Genomic DNA, 16,782 nt, shown 5'->3' on the forward strand with positions numbered 1-16,782 from the left:
TTCACAGACTGAAAAATGGAAGTGAACGTCTTACCAACGGCAGGAGGCCGGCCCATCTGCCCGCCTGGAAGTAGTTCATTTCCCGCATCCATAAAAGAGAACCACAACTCAAGTTGCTGTTTCAAGAACTGGGCGGGGGGAGGGGGAGCCCCCTCTTGGGTGAGGAGCCTTTGAAATGGAGGCACCAGGCCTGCCTCCATACTAACGACAATGAACACGCAATGAGTGCTTTATATGTGCAGGCATTGGGTATTTCTAAATCCCCACAGATGTCAATATTAACATCTAATATTAATCCCCATTTCACAGATGAAGACACTGAGGCTAAGTAACGTGTCCAGGCCTCAACGATTAATAAAGGCAGGGCCAGGCTCTGTGCCCGGGCAGCTGACGCTAGAGCCCAGCACCTGGTCCATGACTCTTCAGCAGAGCCGGCCCTGCCCAAGGCACTCCACACACAGCCAGGAATTTTGGGGTGAGAACGGGTTGTTCCCGTCAACAAAGTCAATCAAGCCAGAAGAAAACATTTCTCAGCAGCTGGCTCTCCGGGAGATCTCCAGAGGACCCAAAGGGACAGATGTTTGTTGAAATGGTTAGCTGGGCAAACTAACATTAAGACAAAACCCTCATTTCAAAATAACTGGAAAGTGTAGTTTGAATTTTAACATAAAGCTCCCTGGAATTTGAAATGTTTGGGGTGCAGTTCTTCTTTCGTGCATATTTTTGGTTGTGTCTCACTCAGTGCAGGGAACGGAGAAAGAGAAACTGGCACGTTGGCTGGGGGGTGTGGCCACGGGAGGCAGGTGGCCGAGTTGGTGGCACAAAGGGCGGGGTGTAAGGGCTAGTGCCTCGTCTTGGCAGAACAGCATCCTGCAGAAGGCAGGGCTCCCGTCTCCTGTCCCTGAAATGCACGGGCCGGATCTGACCTAAGTTTCGGAGAACTCCCCAATCCCCATCTACCGAATTTCCTCTGCCTTGAGTTGGGGTGAGAGGCCCGCAGTTCCCTTTAAAACCGCTCGTTACTACTCCCACTGCTCTAGAGCGATCCCTGAGGGCAGTCAAATAAAGTTCAAAGAGCAATGTTAAAAGGGACTCCTAGTCGACCTGACTTGTCGGAACAGGCGACTGTTATGTCCACCCATTCCCTCCCTACCCTCAATCCCCAAACTCTTTAGGAATGAAACGTACGGGCAACGATGCAAGTTCTTTATTTTCTAAAGTAACCGCACGCTCGTCCACAGGGCGCGCTGGCGAGCACCTGTCTGCGGGGCTTGTGCTCAGAATATTTTTCTGAAGCGGTGAAGGGTTTGCTGGGAAACCACCCACGCCCTCCGGGGGTAACGTCCCTGCTATGATCACCCACACACGCCGGGTCAGAGACCCACCACCAGGCTGGGGGCCCGCCTGCAGCAAACGGACACATCTACGTGTATACCGTGGTAACATACGAACACATCTCTCTGGGACTGGGGCCAACCCAGGACACGGACTTGAACTCCGTATCACACCGAACTGCGCTGGTTGGAGGGATGGCTTCAAAGAGGACGGCAGAGGTTCACTGAGTACATTCACACTGTTGTACAACCATCACCACCATCCGTCGCCAGAAATTTTTCCTCTTCCCAAACGGAAGCTCTGCCCCCAGGAAACTGTAGCTCCCCGTTCCCCGTCCCCAGCCTCTGGCCACCCTGAACCTGACGCCTCCAGGAGCCTCACGGAAGAGCACTCCTTCCGTATTTGTCCTTTCGTGTCTTGCTTATGTCACGTAGCATAGGTAGGTGTGCTCTGCATTTAAACCTGAGAATGAATGGCCAATCATTGAATGACAACCCCAAATGGAGCAAAATTACACAGACTCAAGTTTATACCTAAACATAAGAATCAAAATGATGACAATGACTAGAAAACTCAAAAGATGGCAAAAGGTTATGAACCATTAGCAGGTTATGAAGAGCGTCACAGCCTGGTGGCTGCTGGCACCCGGGACCTTCCCTTTGCGCCCTCGGCTACAGATGCCCGGTCCGCCTTGGGGACAGGCACGCACAGCTACCGGGGAACCTTCGGACAGGACTGCATTCTCTGGCGGTCAGGGGCAAGAGGAGAGAAAACGCCCTCACCTGTCTGCACGGAAGCCGGGAGCTGGCTAAACTCAATGCACGTTTAGTCTCAAATGGGCTTTCCCAGAAGCTGACGACAGCCAGTGTCTTCCTCATTATTCACTGTCCCTCACAGGACAGTGTGAGAGTCGAAGGTCAGGAGGGGCGGCAGGAAAATGGTCACTATCAAGACCTCCACCTTGGACTCAAGTTCAGCTTTGGCTTTGAAAATCCATGCGCAAGGGGGCGGGGAGGTGGCACAGGAGAGCAGGTTCTCTGAAGACAGAGACCTGTTCTGGGGCCATTTGACTACTGACTTCCATCACTCAATCCGCTGGGACCGCCACTCCCTGCTTCTTAAACAGTGACTTCGGTCATTCGCTGGGCCACCTTGGACAAGCACCTGACCGCTCTAAGCCGCAGGTGTCTCATCTGTAACATCTGGTCAAATACATGAACTGTGCAGGGCGCCTACAGGTACTGCAATGAGACCACATGTGTAAAGCAGAGAGCAGGGCTGGGACGGCCACCCTCGGGACCATGCCCACGGTATGCACTCCTACCCCGGCGAGGGAGGGGCACGTGCCAGAGAGACTTGTTTCAGCCCACAGCACTGCCAACACCCACTCTGTACTGCCCCCCTGCCCTCCGCCCCAGTACAGACGCTCCCGCGATCAATGAAAATGCAGGTAGCATGGAGGCTAGTCGTCCGAACAAGGCTCTCTGCCTAGCACGGGCCCCTCCCTTGGTCTGCAGTCTTGCCCCTCGGAACCCCCACTTGAATTCTTCCTCATGAATGACAGGTCCTGGGCAACCGGGGTGGCATCTGGTCAAACTCTCCAACATCACCACCTCCTCCCCCACCTTCACTCCCGCTGCAGCGGCAGCAGTCTGCACGCTGCCTTTCCCTCGCCTGGAGGGTGGCCCTGAGCTGACTCAGCCCCAGCTCCGTCCTTGGGGCAACTGGACAAGGACAACTGGACCCTCTGCAGCCTCCGCCCCCTGCAGCCAGGGCGTGAGAGGCAGTGGCCGCCTGTGACCTCAGCCTTCGCCACGTGGCAGCTGAGAGGGGTGAAACTGGTCTTTGGGGACAGGGTGCTTAGGTCTACCCGTTTCTTCACGGTGAAGGCCCAACCTCTTGATCACTTAGGGGAGCGCCATTGGGGAGTGTGGGTGTATCACCATTCCAGGAGCCAGGGCAGCCCACAAGGGATCAGGACCTTTTGTTGTTACTTTGTTTCCATCTATATTTAAATAAATATATATATATCTATATATATATATATTTTTTATTTTTTTTATTTTTTTAAATTAATTTCAGAGAGGAAGGGAGAGGGTGAGAGAGAGATAGAAACATCAATGATGAGAGAGAATCACTGATCCGCTGCCTCCTGCACGCCCTCTATTGGGGATCAAGCTCACAACCCAGGCATGTGCCCCGACCAGGAATCGAACCGTGACCTCTTGGTTCAGAGGTCGACACTCAACCCCTGAGCCACCCCAGTCAGGCTGTTTCCAGCTATCTTAGAGGGGGGTGGGGCGGGTCTACCCACACAACCTGACATGGAGAATAAGTCTTTGAATGAAGCTCTCTCAGGTGATCTCGGGCCAGGCTGATAAAGTGATTCCTCTGGCCAATCAGGTGGGCCAGGGGAAAACAGGTCGGCAGAGGAGGGCTGCACACTTGAGGAAATCTCCGGGGCTGGCAGACACAGGCTTCCCTCGCCCAGTGGGACCGGGTCAGCCCCCAGGAGGGGTGACGTATATAAGATCAACCACATCGGTCCTCGGAGAAGCTGCCATTCTTCCAAGTGGCTGCGTAGCATCCAGGGTTTGGATGCGCTACCGTCACCCAGGCCTCTAGCAGCAAGTGGGCTGTTTCCGCTCTCCAGCTACCAGGGCAAGAGCAGGAGATGCTTATCTCGGCTTTCCAAGTGCCGGTGGGACACGCCTTCCCCAGCGCCCAGGTCCCTGGCTGGAACTGGGGCTGCATTCCCAGCGGCAGAGACCACGGAGGCTGGAAGTGTTAGTCCCAGAGCTCACTGGGTTGAGGTGGGTGGTGGACGATCCCAGCACTAGTTACCATTGGAAAAATGAACTTTCTCCTACAGATTTAGCCCAGGGTTGAAGTGCCTGATAAGATTTTGTCAGCAACTTCCAGGCCGGTTAGGCAATCCTTCAGCTCTCAGCGGGCCTCGGGATTAAAGGCCGGCCCTGCCAGGCTCCACAGAAGAGCCAGCTCAGGTTTCCAGGCCTGGCACTCGCCAGCCGCTTATCCCCTTATCACAGCGCCAGCCCCGTGTCAGTTCATGACACCTGCTCTCAAGCGGAACTGTGATCCGCAGAAGCCCACTGGGGCGTTTCATTCATTTCTCACAGGTAATTGGCTATGACGTGTAAGTTATACAAAACTGGTCTGGTCAGTTCCTTGGTAACAGGAAGTGTGTGTAGAAGCTCATTGGAAAACAATTTGTTATTTTTTCTATTACAGTTGACATACAATATTATATTAATTTCAGGGTAGACTTGCAAATAATGTTTAAAAGCTTGTTCTAGCCCTGACTGGTTTGGCTCAGTGGATAGAGCGTCGGCCTTCGGACTGAAGGGTCCCAGGTTCAATTCCGGTCATGGGCATGTACCTTGGTTGCAGGCACATCCCCAGTAGGGGGTGTGCAGGAGGCAGCTGACGGATGTTTCTCTCTCATCAATGTTTCTAACTCTCTATCCCTCTCCCTTCCTCTCTGTAAAAAATCAATAAAATATATTTAAAAAAAAAAAAAAAAAAGCTTGTTCTAGACTGAGAAAATTTTTTGCAGAAAAGCAAATTCGGATTTTGCGCTGCATTCTATCACCAATTCAGCATTACTGTTTACAGAAAACCAAACCAACCGAGTTGGGAGGTTGCGGAGCGATGTGGTTATAACGAGAGAACACGCAGGACAACACAGAGTCCTTGTCATTAGTGCCACTAACAAACTTCCCGCACACAGGAGGCCTCTGCTGAGCCACACCGTGAGGCCAGACACCCAGTGTAACTAGGTCCTTCCAGCCTTTTTCCTAAGCTCCTGTGAGATCTAGACAGAAAGATAACAAGATAACATGACTAGAGTCATGCCATACACACACACACACACACACACACACACACTCCACTCCCTGCTGCTTTCACTGTCTCTCAAACCCTTCTCCACCCTTTTCTGGTTATTCCCTTGAACACTGCGGGGAGTGGGGCTGCATTCCTACAAACCCATCCACACCCCCCTCCCCTCCCTCCTGAGCACACATTTAAAGGGACCAGCAGAGCCTGGCCAGTGTGGCTCAGTGGTTGAGTGTCAACCAATGAACCAGGAGGTGATTCCCGGTCAGGGCATAAGCCCGGGTTGTGGGCTCGATCCCCAATAGGGGGTGTGTAGGTGGCAGCCAACTGATGATTTTCTGTCATCGTTGATGCTTCTATCGCTCTCTCCCTCTCACTTCCTCTCTCTAAAATCAATAAAAACATATTTAAAAAATAAAAATAAAGAAACCAGTAGAAACTTACAGGCATGTGAAGCCCCAGGTTCTGGGGTGAGGCAGAGGGGAACACGGAATGAATGAGACGTTGATGGACATGAAAGCCAAATTGTGACCTCTCAGGATGTGGGAGATGGTGAAACCAGAAAGTGGAAGGAGCCCACATCTCTGCCTGGAGGAGATCTCCTGTTTGCAACCTTACCTGAGCAAGAAGTAAACATCTATTGTGCTTGAGTCATCATACACATCTGGGTTTGTGTGTCACAGCAGCTTAAAGCGGGTTACACCTTAACTATTAGACTCATCAGTGTAAAAAGTCAGCAAGAGCTAATCACTCATCAGTGACAGCACGAGGAGCTACCAGAGCCCACGCCTGCCCTCAGTCTTCTCAATACACTGTGTTCCTGGCCTTCTGATCACTTAACCAAAGTAAATATTCGAAAGGAGACTCAAAATGTTTCCCTCACCCAAAGCTTACGGTGAGTTCCCACTGGAAAGGCGAAAGGAAGCAGTGAACCGTGGTCTGGGGTGAAATAAAAATCCAGAAGCACATGGGATGCATACTGTGCACTATAATTAAGCTCCCATTGTTTGTATAAAGAAGAGAGGTATTTGTGAACAATAACATGTGTAGACTAGCTCGACACAAGGCACAAGAAGCCATGGCTGCCCTGGCTGGTTTGGCTCAGTGGATAGAGCATCAGCCTGCGGACTGAAAAGTCCCAGGTTCGATTCCGGTCAAGGGCATGTACCTTGGTTGCAGGCACATCCCCAACAGGAGGTGTGCAGGAGGCAGCTGATCGATGTTTCTCTCTCATTGCTGTTTCTAACTCTCTATCCCTCTCTCTTCCTCTCTGTAAAAAATCAATAAAATATATATTTAAAAAAAAAAGAAGAAGAAGAAGAAGAAGAAGCCATGGCTGGCTCCCTCTGGGAGGAGGCCTGGGGTCAGAGGCGGAAGGGGACACACACTTTTATCACACACCGTTTTGTACAATTTGAATTTTTGTTACCATGGACAGGTAATTCTTTTTCTAAACACAGTTTTTAAATCGCCTAAATACTATAAAACAACAACACATACACATCCCTACGAAAAATATGATCCCAGCACTCAGTAAATGTTGATATTTCTTTTAAATAATAATTTAAAAATGTCTGGAGTGTAGACACTGCCTCAAAAGCTAGCAAATGCTTCTTCAGGAGTCCCACTGTGCGAAGGGCTGCCACCTCAACATCACTACATACCAGCTGGGTTACCCTGGGCAAGTTACTTCACCTCTCTGTGCCTCTCCACACAGGGAGGTCACTGAGAGCACTTGCTTGAGGATGGACAGCTACATGACGAGCAGATCTACCCCAGGTCACGTCCTCGATTTACTTTTTCTCAGGAGAAAGCTTCGTTTTTATTACTCAAACACTGTCGACCTCATGATTCACCCTCCCAAGTTGTTTTTGGCCAATGTCTATTTAGGAAACATATGTTTACATCTCCAAACACAACACAACATTTTAAACAAAATGACGCCAAGAAGTTGCGACTCACACTGCAAATGCAACAGATAGAGCGTCGGGATGAAGCGGAGGTGCCCCGAGTGTCAACAAAGGGGGTTTAGTAAGTTACTGGGCACAGAGCCACTGTTGGTGAAGAAGCCGTGAGTGGTTGGCCGTCGGAACTGTCTGCAGTGCCCGGCCCTGAGCGGATGCCCACATGTGTTAGCGCTGACGAGCAGTAGACAGTAATTTGGAAAAAACTGATGTACTGAATACAAACCCAAGGCTGCAGCACAGCGGTGAGGGAGGGAACCTGGCTCTCCTGCCAGCTGCCCAGGAGAAGATGATGGGCTAATTACAAGGTTGTAGGAAGTGGTTTGAAATCATTTGATTGTGGGATAATTTTTATAATTTAGAATGAGAATTAGAGGGTGTGCACGTTTCTTGACCACCCAGTGGAAAGCTTTAGCTAGGGGTCTCCCATACCAGGGGTCGTGTCATCCCTTACTGCACCATCCACCTTGACCTCAACCATGGATCCTTCTGACCAGCAAACTCTGCACACTTCCTCCTTCCCACATCCAAATCGCAGGCGGGGCTGGACCACGTACCGGCTACTGAGATGCTCCTGAGATGTCTGATGTCCACTAACGCTGTCCAGACCCTGCTTGCGGACTGAGAGGGAGGATGCTAGTGAGGCAGGGATGGCAGCCTGGGTGAGTGTGGGAAGCCCATGCACTCACTGCTGGCCCGGATGTGCACCAGGACAACAAGAGAAGCTCTCCACGGCAGCGTGGAAACCTGCAGCCAAAGCCCTAACGTTCTCTCCACTCTTCATCCCAGCAATTCTCTTTCCAGAATTTCAGCCGGACAAAACCGTCAACAATGTGCAGAACAACACAGCCACAAAAACACATTTTCAGATATATCAAAACGGGATGATCTGGCTTAGCCTCTATTACAACCTTGACACAAAAATGACATTTCCTGTCTTTACAGAATCTGTGCTATATAATTTTTAATGTGTTTTCATTGAACGGACCTATCAAAATTGACACAAGCAGTTCCCTATTGTTGGACATGTTCTATTTTTTAGTAGGAAAAACGAAAAGCAACCTAAATGCCCAACAGTAGGGGGATGGTCGAAGCCATATAACGGGATGGTCCTATATTTGGTTTTACACACACACACACACACACACACACACACACAGTGCACCAATATGAGCAGGTGGTTTGCTCACAGATGACTTCTTTTTTCTTCCCATTTTGGTTATATTTATGGCCAATTTTTCTACAATAACTATTATATAAACATTTTAAATATTGTTTTCAACTTCCTTCCTCCACACTGAAGCCTGAAATAACCCCTAGCAGAGTGAGGGGTGGGGCGTGGTACAGTCATCACAGATGAAATGGCAGCATCTGCCTCCAAGTCATGCAAACCTGTGGGGTGGGGGGAGCAACTCATCAGGCCTGCCAGTTAGCGAACACAGCCGGCAGCTCCGCATTTGAACAGAAGAAGGATGAGCACACTCCCAGGGTGGGGAACGCCTCATGTGATGTCTGCACACGGTGGCAGGAGTGAAGCCACGGACCCGGACTCTGGTGTCTGAGTGGTTCCTGGAAAGCCACTAAGTTGAGTTTTAACAAGGCCACGACTCCTACTGAACCAGTCCTTCACCCTTGGAAGTGGGGGCGCTGGTGGGGTACCAAACTCGTGCAAACACACCACACCAAGAAGCCAACTTTCCTTCACCCCTCAGCTCCACCGCAAGTGCAACTTCACTTTCAGGCAAAGCAGGTGTCCGAGGCGGCCGCTCCAACCACAGAGGCAGAGCCCTGGGTTACGTACGTCTGGGATGTGGCCTCACCCGGCCAGCTCCTGAGACCACAGAGAGGATTTAAGAATGTGAAATGGGCCCGGCCAGCGTGGCTCAGTGGTTGAGCGGCCACCCAGGAACCAAGAGGTCATGGGTTCAATTCCCAGTGAGGGCACGTGCCCAGGTTTCTGGCTCCATCCCCAGTGGGGGGCATGCAGGAGGCAGCCAATGGACGATGTTTCTCTCTCACGGAGTTTCTATCTCTCTATCCCTCTCCTTTCCTCTCTCTCTAAAAATCAATTAAAAATATATTTATTTAAAAACAAAAGAGAAAGTGAAATGGGAAAGTTCCTACACGTCCTCAAGTTTACACACCAAGCCATGAGACAAGGTTCCCACAGTCAGAACTTCCTGGAAGGAAGACTCCATTGGAGACCAAATGGCAGCCTCCCAGGCCACAGGGGGAAATCAGACGGTAACAGAAGCGGGTTCAGGACAGGCTGCCATTGTCATTCGTGAAGCCTTGATTCACACCATGTTCTTGCTGGAGCAGTTCTCAACTGTGAGCACAGCCAACCGCAAGTATCTCCACCAATTTCCAGTTTCCATGCAGCAACCGGGAGGGGGTGGAGGGGGGAGGGAGGACCTGGCTCTCCTTACCTGATGGTCTGTTGCCAGCTGCCCAGGAGAAGGACGGGCTAATGTGTGCACTAAGGTTGTAGGAAGTGGCGGGCACACATTTTTCTCTCACACACACATTCACACACGTCTTCATTCGCGAAGTGACTCTTTTATTCTTTTGTTGTTGACTTTTGCTTTGCAATCAGTATATGCAGGAGCATTCATACAGTTATATCATTCTTTATTCTTAAGCTGACTTTTTTCTTCAAAGGAAATCTTGAAAGCCCCGTGTTAAATTACAGTGACCATGCCCACACTCCTTTAGGGGCGGTCTTAACGTGCTCTCTGTACTGGGCAGAAAGGAACCGGGAACCTTTCCTGTCTCGGACTTACAAGGACGGCAGTTACCGAATCGCCCAAGTTCGGTTTTACTCCTGAATTTAATTTTCCCTCCTTTACCCACGGGCAAATACAAACACCCACTTAGGTGCAGCGAAGGGGGCAATCCAAGACCCCAAAGGCTTCCTGACCGCGCTTCACAAAACACAAAACCTGCGCCAATCTCAGGAGAGGCCTCAAAGCAAGTTCTTCCGAGGAAACCAGGTTATGTGACAGGTTTCATAGGTCCAGCGCCCGCGGGGCACCGCGTCCGAGGCCCAGCGGCTCCAAGGGGCGGTCCCTCCCCCAACCGGAACAGCACGAACCTCACGCGCGCAGCGGGAACGCCCGGCCCTGCGGACCCCCTTCCGCGGCCAAAGTCCACACCAGGAGCGGAGGTTGGGGGGGGCGGGGGGGGGGTTGGGGGGGAGGCCACCCGAGCCTCAGTGGCCTTCCACGTTCTACCGAGCGCTATCAGGTTCTTAAAACCCTTTGCACTCGCTTGCTTTTTTCTCGATTCCTTTAATTCTAATGCTAACCGTGTCGAGTCACACTCGACATCCGAGTGCAAAAGGTGTTTAATGTTCCTGAACTTCAGGGAAGCGAGACTGTAGCCTACGCACAGGGGAGAGGGTGGTCGGTGGGTATCCGAGCACCAAGACCTGTTCCCTTGCACCTCTCCCAGGTCCAGGCGAGGGGGCAGAAGGGGGCAGAGAAGGAAGTTCCCTGCCCCCCACGCCCTGCCGGCCCCGGCGCACCCCATAATCCCGGTAGAACCCCGAGCGGAGCGCGCGCGCGGCTCGCCACCTCGGCGGGCCCCGGGCTCGGCGGCCACGCACTCGCCTTTCCTTTCTCGATCGGCGTCGAACTCACGCCCCGGACCGCGGGCTCGCGGCTCGGGGACACTCCCACGTGCCGCGGCCGGCCTCGGGGTCAGATCGCCCCGAACCCAGGAGGGCACGGCCCTCGCGCCCGACGCGGCGCGCCCCGGAGTCGGGCGGTCCCAGGGAGAGTCCGCGCCGTCCGTACACATCGACGTTCTGCCCCCGCCCCAACGCCGTCCCCTCGGCCCTCGGCGCTCCTCCGTCCCCTCCCCGCCTGGCGCCCGCTCGCCCGGCACCTCGGCGCCGGGTGCGCCGCACTCACCCGCTCCACCCGGCGGGCGCGCCGCTCCCAGCAGCAGGACCCCCAGCAGTGTGAGCGTGACCCCGCAGCTCCGGCCGGCCATGGCTCCGGGGCGCCTCGGCCGCGGCGGGGAAAACGACTGTGGCTCGGGGTTCGAGGCGGTGCCGCGGGCGCTGGAGCCTGGCACGGGCAGCGCTGCGCTCCGCCCCGCCTGGGCTCTCTCACCTGCGCGCAGGCGGGCTGGCCCGGGTTCCGCCCTGCGCCGCAGGAGCTCGAGCTGGCCCGACCTGTCCCCTCCCCTCTCCCCTCCCCCCCTTCCTGCTTCAGCACCTGCCCGTCGCTCCCAGGAGGCTGGGACTTGTCGTCACCTTCCCTGGGCTAGTCCTTCCTGTCTAGGCTGAGAGTGATCAGGTCTTTTTGTCCAAAGGCGTGGTGGTCGCGCTTGGCGGAAGCCAGTCTGCCTTCCCTTCGCTGTCCCGAAGGAGAAGGAGGAGGCCACCGTGTCCCCCATTTTGCAGGAGAATGTTTCTGGATCGCCCAGGCCCCTGGCTTCCTCCTCTGCTACCTGACTTGGGCGGAGGCGGGACTTTAAAGCCCGCTACGGCTGCAGCCTGCCGCCTCCTCCAGGCACTTCACCCGCAGTATTTCTAACACTGAAACCCACTTGCCGAGTTCCACAACCTGCCCAAGGTCTCTGGGCCAGTGAGTAATTTAGAGACGGGACTTGACAGCTCCGGATGGGTTTTCCACAAGCGGAGTTGCTTTGTTACATTTTTGAAGATCGATTGAGTGACTGACGGAATGAATGAACGCAGGAGCCCAGAAATGGTCAAGAGAAGAAACCTTAACGGGTCCACAAGGGCCCCTTTCTTCAGGTGTGAGTGGAGGAGTGTGTGCTGTGTGCATTCAGGTCACTTGGAGTGTAAAAATAAATGATGCTGGCTCCTTTTCCTCCTCCCAGGTGCCTTTTGTCTCTGGCTTCTGTGGGTTCTTCTTCTATTCTGTAGGCCACACCCCAAGGTCAGGGGCACAAAGGCCACTGGACCGCAGGGAGAGGCAGTGGATGGTTTGCCAGGAAATTCTTTCAGTGACTGAACAGCCCCTATTGTCACTGCAATGCCAACCACTGATCGAGAGAGAAAAGGGCTTGGGAGCCTGGAAATGGAGGAGTTTGCTGTGGTCTGGAGCTGAGATGAGTGTTCCTGGGGATGACTTGCTTTGCCAAGGCGAGGTTACCTTTGCCCCAGAGGTAACCACGTGGTGCAATTTCAGTCATAGGGTGAGTAAGACAAACAGGGAAAGGCCTCAAGGAGTAGCTGTGGATGGGGCTGAGTGAACCCTCTTGGACGTACTCTCGATCGCCTCCCCAAATTGTGCCACCTAGGAGGTCAAGTTAAAAGGTCAGGGGACGAAAGGAGGAACAGTGGAGCTGGAGAGAGCAGTAGAGCTCTCCTCTACTCTCTTCCTAAGCCTCTGGAAGTCACCTGCCCACAGGGCGCAACAAGCCAGACCCTGCCCTTCCCCGGAGAGCGCCGCCCCCGGATATGATCCTTGCCCACGCAGGCCCCTGCCTGCCAGCTTTGCTTCCTTCGTCTCTGTTTTCACTTGGAGTTTGGGAGGAAAATGCTTTCAGGGATTTTCCCCCAGGAGAGGGAATGGAGTCAGACAGTCATCGGGCTGGAGGTCCTGGGTGTCACTTCCTGCTGGACGGAGTCACAGAGAGGGGAGATGACACAGTCAAGGCACACTGCAAGTGACCTTCAGAGCGGAAGCCAGTGTCCGTCCAGGAACCCACAAGCTCTCCTTCCTGAAAAGTCCTGGTCTAACTCTGCCGGCACATCGGCCTGGCCAGGTCCCCGGGCCCTCCCTCCGCTCACCGTGCTGTCACTCGGCCCTTCGCAGCGTGGCTCCCACCCCGTGGCTCTGCTGAAACCCCCCAGGTGGATATGTCTTTTTTGAAATAAAATCAACTGTTAGTTTGGGGACAATTTTTATACTTACAGAGAAGTTGCAAAGGTAGCATGAGAAATCCAATGTACTCTTCACCCAGGTTGCTCTAAGGTTAACATCTTGCATCCCATGATGCACTTGCCAAAACTAAGAAGCGAATGCTGGTGTGACTATTAACTACGCTCTAGGCTGGATTTGGATGTTCCCAGTGTTTTCACCAATACCCTTTTTCTGTTCCAAGATTCCATCTTGGAAACCACATTGCATTTAGTCATGCTGTCTCCTTAGGTTCCTGGATCTGGGACAGTTTCTCAGTCGTTTCGTGTTTTTTAAAAAATATATTTTATTGATTTTTTACAGAGAGGAAGGGAGAGAGATAGAGAGTTAGAAACATCGATGAGAGAGAAACATGGATCAGCTGCCTCCTGCACACCTCCTACCGGGGATGTGCCCGCAACCAAGGTACATGCCCTTGACCGGAATCGAACCTGGGACCCTTCAGTCCACAGGCCGACGCTCTACCCACTGAGCCAAACCGGTTTCGGCTCGTGTTTTTTAATGATCTTAACAGCATGGAGTGCTGGCCAGGTGTCCAGCAGGATGTCTCCCAATCTGGGTTCGTCTGATGCCTTTCTCACGATTAGATATGGATTTTTGGTAAGAACAGCACAGAGGAGGAGAGCTCTTCTAGCCACCGCATCCTATCAGGGGTGGGTGACAACCCCAGGACATCACTGGGGGCCGAGTACCTTCGTCACTTGGTTAAGTGGTGTCTTGAGACTTCTCCTCCATAAAGTTTCTATTTTTCCCTGTTCCCTGCTCTGCCCCCCTGAGAGCAACTCACTAAGTCCATGACCTGTCTTTTAAATCTATGTTAAGCAATAGATTACTGATCTCTCTTACTTTTTAATCAAAACGTACTTGTTGTAGAAACCGGGTCACCTGTCCCATAATGTGTCTCGGAGCCTGGTTGTGATTCGACATGTTCCCCTGGCCTCGATGGTTCCTATAAACGTGCTGTTGAATGTGGAGGCCTGATCTAATCCACGTCTGACTTTTTCCAGCGGGACCACTCGGGGTGGGGTGGTGCACTTCCGTCAGGGGGCCCCGATTGTCTCCTTTCTGTGACAATAGCAGCTTGGATACCCACTGTCAGGACTTAACCGTATTTCCTAAACGAAGACGGGTCCTTTTCCACCCTCATTGCAAATAGTAGATTTCAGCCAATCAAAGCTATCTCCCATGGTAAGAAACACCGTTATTTTATGTGCTGCTGAGAAAGAAAGAAGAAACCCCGCTGGAATGAGCCTATGGACCATGCTTCCTTACCACTGGGAACTTCTCCAATGTCAATACATTTCTGAGGCAAGCTGGAGAATACCAAGGTCGAGTTAGCATTTTCCTCTCCCCTAAACTTAGTTTTATTTTTTCCTCTGTTGAATCGAATTTGCTAGAAGTTCATTCAAAGCCAGCAGGACGCCTCTGACACGTGGGAATCTGATGCGCTTCCCGCAGCCTTAGCAGCGCGGGCATCGGTCCCACTGGGAGCTTTTGTTGTGTGACTTGGACGTTTCCTTCATCTGCCCCGGGTCAGCAGTTTCCTCCGCCTCCCTCGTGTCACGTGGCGTGTGGTCCGCTGTCCTGCACACTTCTCGGTGACAAAACAGCTAATTCTGTTTCTTCGGGGTCCTTCCTTAAGTTCCATAAGCGCTGGGTTGTAGCTTCGCCAGGGCGTATGGAATTGCAGTCATTCCTCCAGTGACAAATATTTGCTGCTCTACTGTTACATCGTTGTCTCACTGCCCTATTTCCAGGCCTTTCTGTGCCCGTGCCGAGTTCCTGTTTCCATACTGAATCGGATTGTAATTTTTGACGCTATTTTAAATGATAACCCCCATCCACATGCATAGGACCAGCCAACCGTGCAGATCATTCAACGGAGGGTGGTGTACTAGGAGCAGTTGTGGCCGAGTGTGAGCATGTACCGGCCCCACAGCCGAGCCCGGACTGCCACTCGTGGCTACGACTGGGAGAGGCACCCCCATTTCGGAGATGTTTACCGTTTTTAAAAAATGCATTTCAGAATGGATGAAATACAGACCTTCTGGCTATGTGGCTGGCATGAATCCCATTTATGTGTCTGGGGGACCTCCCCACAGGACTTAGCTCCGTGCTTCCATATTCCAGCGTTCGCCCAGGGGGGAGGCCCTGGCGCTGGAGGAACTCCTGCCCCTCACCCACTTTGAGGAACTCTGCGCAGGGGCTGTGGCCTTTCTCCCTTTGGGGTGCAGGTGTCCTCTGCTCCTCTGTGAGATGTGCTCCGGTGTCCGCTCCCCACCCTCTTCTGGCATGACCAGCTATGACTGGTGGGCAGGACAGTCTAATCAGCAGGCGTCCTCAAACTACGGCCCGCGGGCCACATGCGGGTGTTTTGGCCGTTTTGTTTTTTTTAGTTCAAAATAAGGTATGTGCAGTGTGCATAGGAATTTGTTCATAGTTTTTTTTTAAACTATAGTCCGGCCCTCCAACGGTCTGAGGGACAGTGAACTGGCCCCCTGTTTAAAAAGTTTGAGGACCCCTGGTCTAATGTCAGTGATGTATTCATGAGCCCCTTAGCCCCAGGTCTAAGCTGAGTCCTCTGATCCGCTTTATCAGTAATGAGATAAAGGACACACACTCCCAGACTGCCTGGCTTCAAATCTAGCCTGCTGTGTGGTCTTGGGCAAGTCACCTGACCTCTCGGTGTTTGTTTCCTCACCTGTAACCTGGGGATAAACAATAGGGCCTACCCGATGGGGTCGCTGTGAAGATCAGATGGGATTATTACACGTAAGCACTGAGCACAGTGGCAAGCATGCTACGCATTAGCTATTATTGGAAAGATAACATTTTTATCTTGTTTCCTGAGTCATTTTTCAAGAATAAAAAAGACAAGGAGACCCTGGCCAGCTCAGTCCCTAAGGATGGCAGGGAGCAGAAGGCAGGAGGTCAGGCAGGCTTTGGCTTGCTACTCAGAGCTTTTGGCCCCAGCCAGCAGGGGGCGAGGAGAAAGCAAGGAACTGCATGTCCTCCAGCCGTCCTGGCCTCTGGCGGGGAGGAGCCTGTTGAAATGGTGCCACCCTGGCCGGTGTGGCTCAGTTGGTTGAGATTCGTTCTGTGTACCAAAGGCTTGCCGGTTCATTTCCTGGTCAGGACGTATGCCCAGGTTTTGAGCTTGATCCCCAGTAGGGGGCGTGCAGGAGGCAGCAGATGGATGTTTCTCGCTCACATTGATGTTTCTTTCTCCCTTTCTCTGTAAAATCAGTAAAAACACATAAAAAACAAACACACACACAAGAAAGGGAGAAGATTCAAAGGTGCCGGAAGATTCAAAGGTGGTAGCATTCAGGTGCCTGGAGACCGGTTGTCTTCCCCTCCTGCCGTGTTGCCGAGGGCAGGACTCTGTCCACTCCGTATCCCCACTTTCTACCTCCTCTTATACTTCAGGATGTCTGTTTCATATTCATTTCCCCCACCTGCCCTGTCCAATCTACTTTCTCTGTCACCAAAGGTGAATTTGCTCTTTCTTATCTTCCCGCCCAGGGCCTTCGCATGGTCCATGGTTTGCTCCAAAGCCTGGGCCGGTTGTTGGAGCGGCTCTTCACAGGGAGTGAACTATCAGGGACTCTGGTGCCGAACCCGCCTGAGACCTGGGGCCTCAGGACCCTCTCTTGCCTTTCTGAGCTGCTAAGAGAAGAAAGACCTTGCGAGAGGCAGGCTGCCTTTAAAAAAGACTTCAACTC

The 16,782-nt window shown here is 52.6% G+C and overlaps 1 protein-coding gene across 2 annotated transcripts in view; it reads right to left on the reverse strand.

The window, feature by feature from the left end:
- The window catches only part of CDCP1 (CUB domain containing protein 1), a 33,958-nt gene extending 22,774 nt beyond the window's left edge, over window positions 1-11,184 (reverse strand). For both annotated transcript variants that reach the window (XM_054708010.1, XM_054708009.1), the window contains exon 1: window positions 11,072-11,184. In XM_054708010.1, coding sequence (XP_054563985.1) covers window positions 11,072-11,153 — 82 coding nt within the window. In that variant the 5' untranslated portion in view covers window positions 11,154-11,184. The remainder of the gene's footprint in view (window positions 1-11,071) is intronic.
- Window positions 11,185-16,782: the final 5,598 nt, after the last annotated feature.

This window comes from Eptesicus fuscus, chromosome 18 (assembly GCF_027574615.1).
Source record: "Eptesicus fuscus isolate TK198812 chromosome 18, DD_ASM_mEF_20220401, whole genome shotgun sequence".
In the NCBI taxonomy this organism is placed as follows: Eukaryota; Metazoa; Chordata; class Mammalia; order Chiroptera; family Vespertilionidae; genus Eptesicus; species Eptesicus fuscus.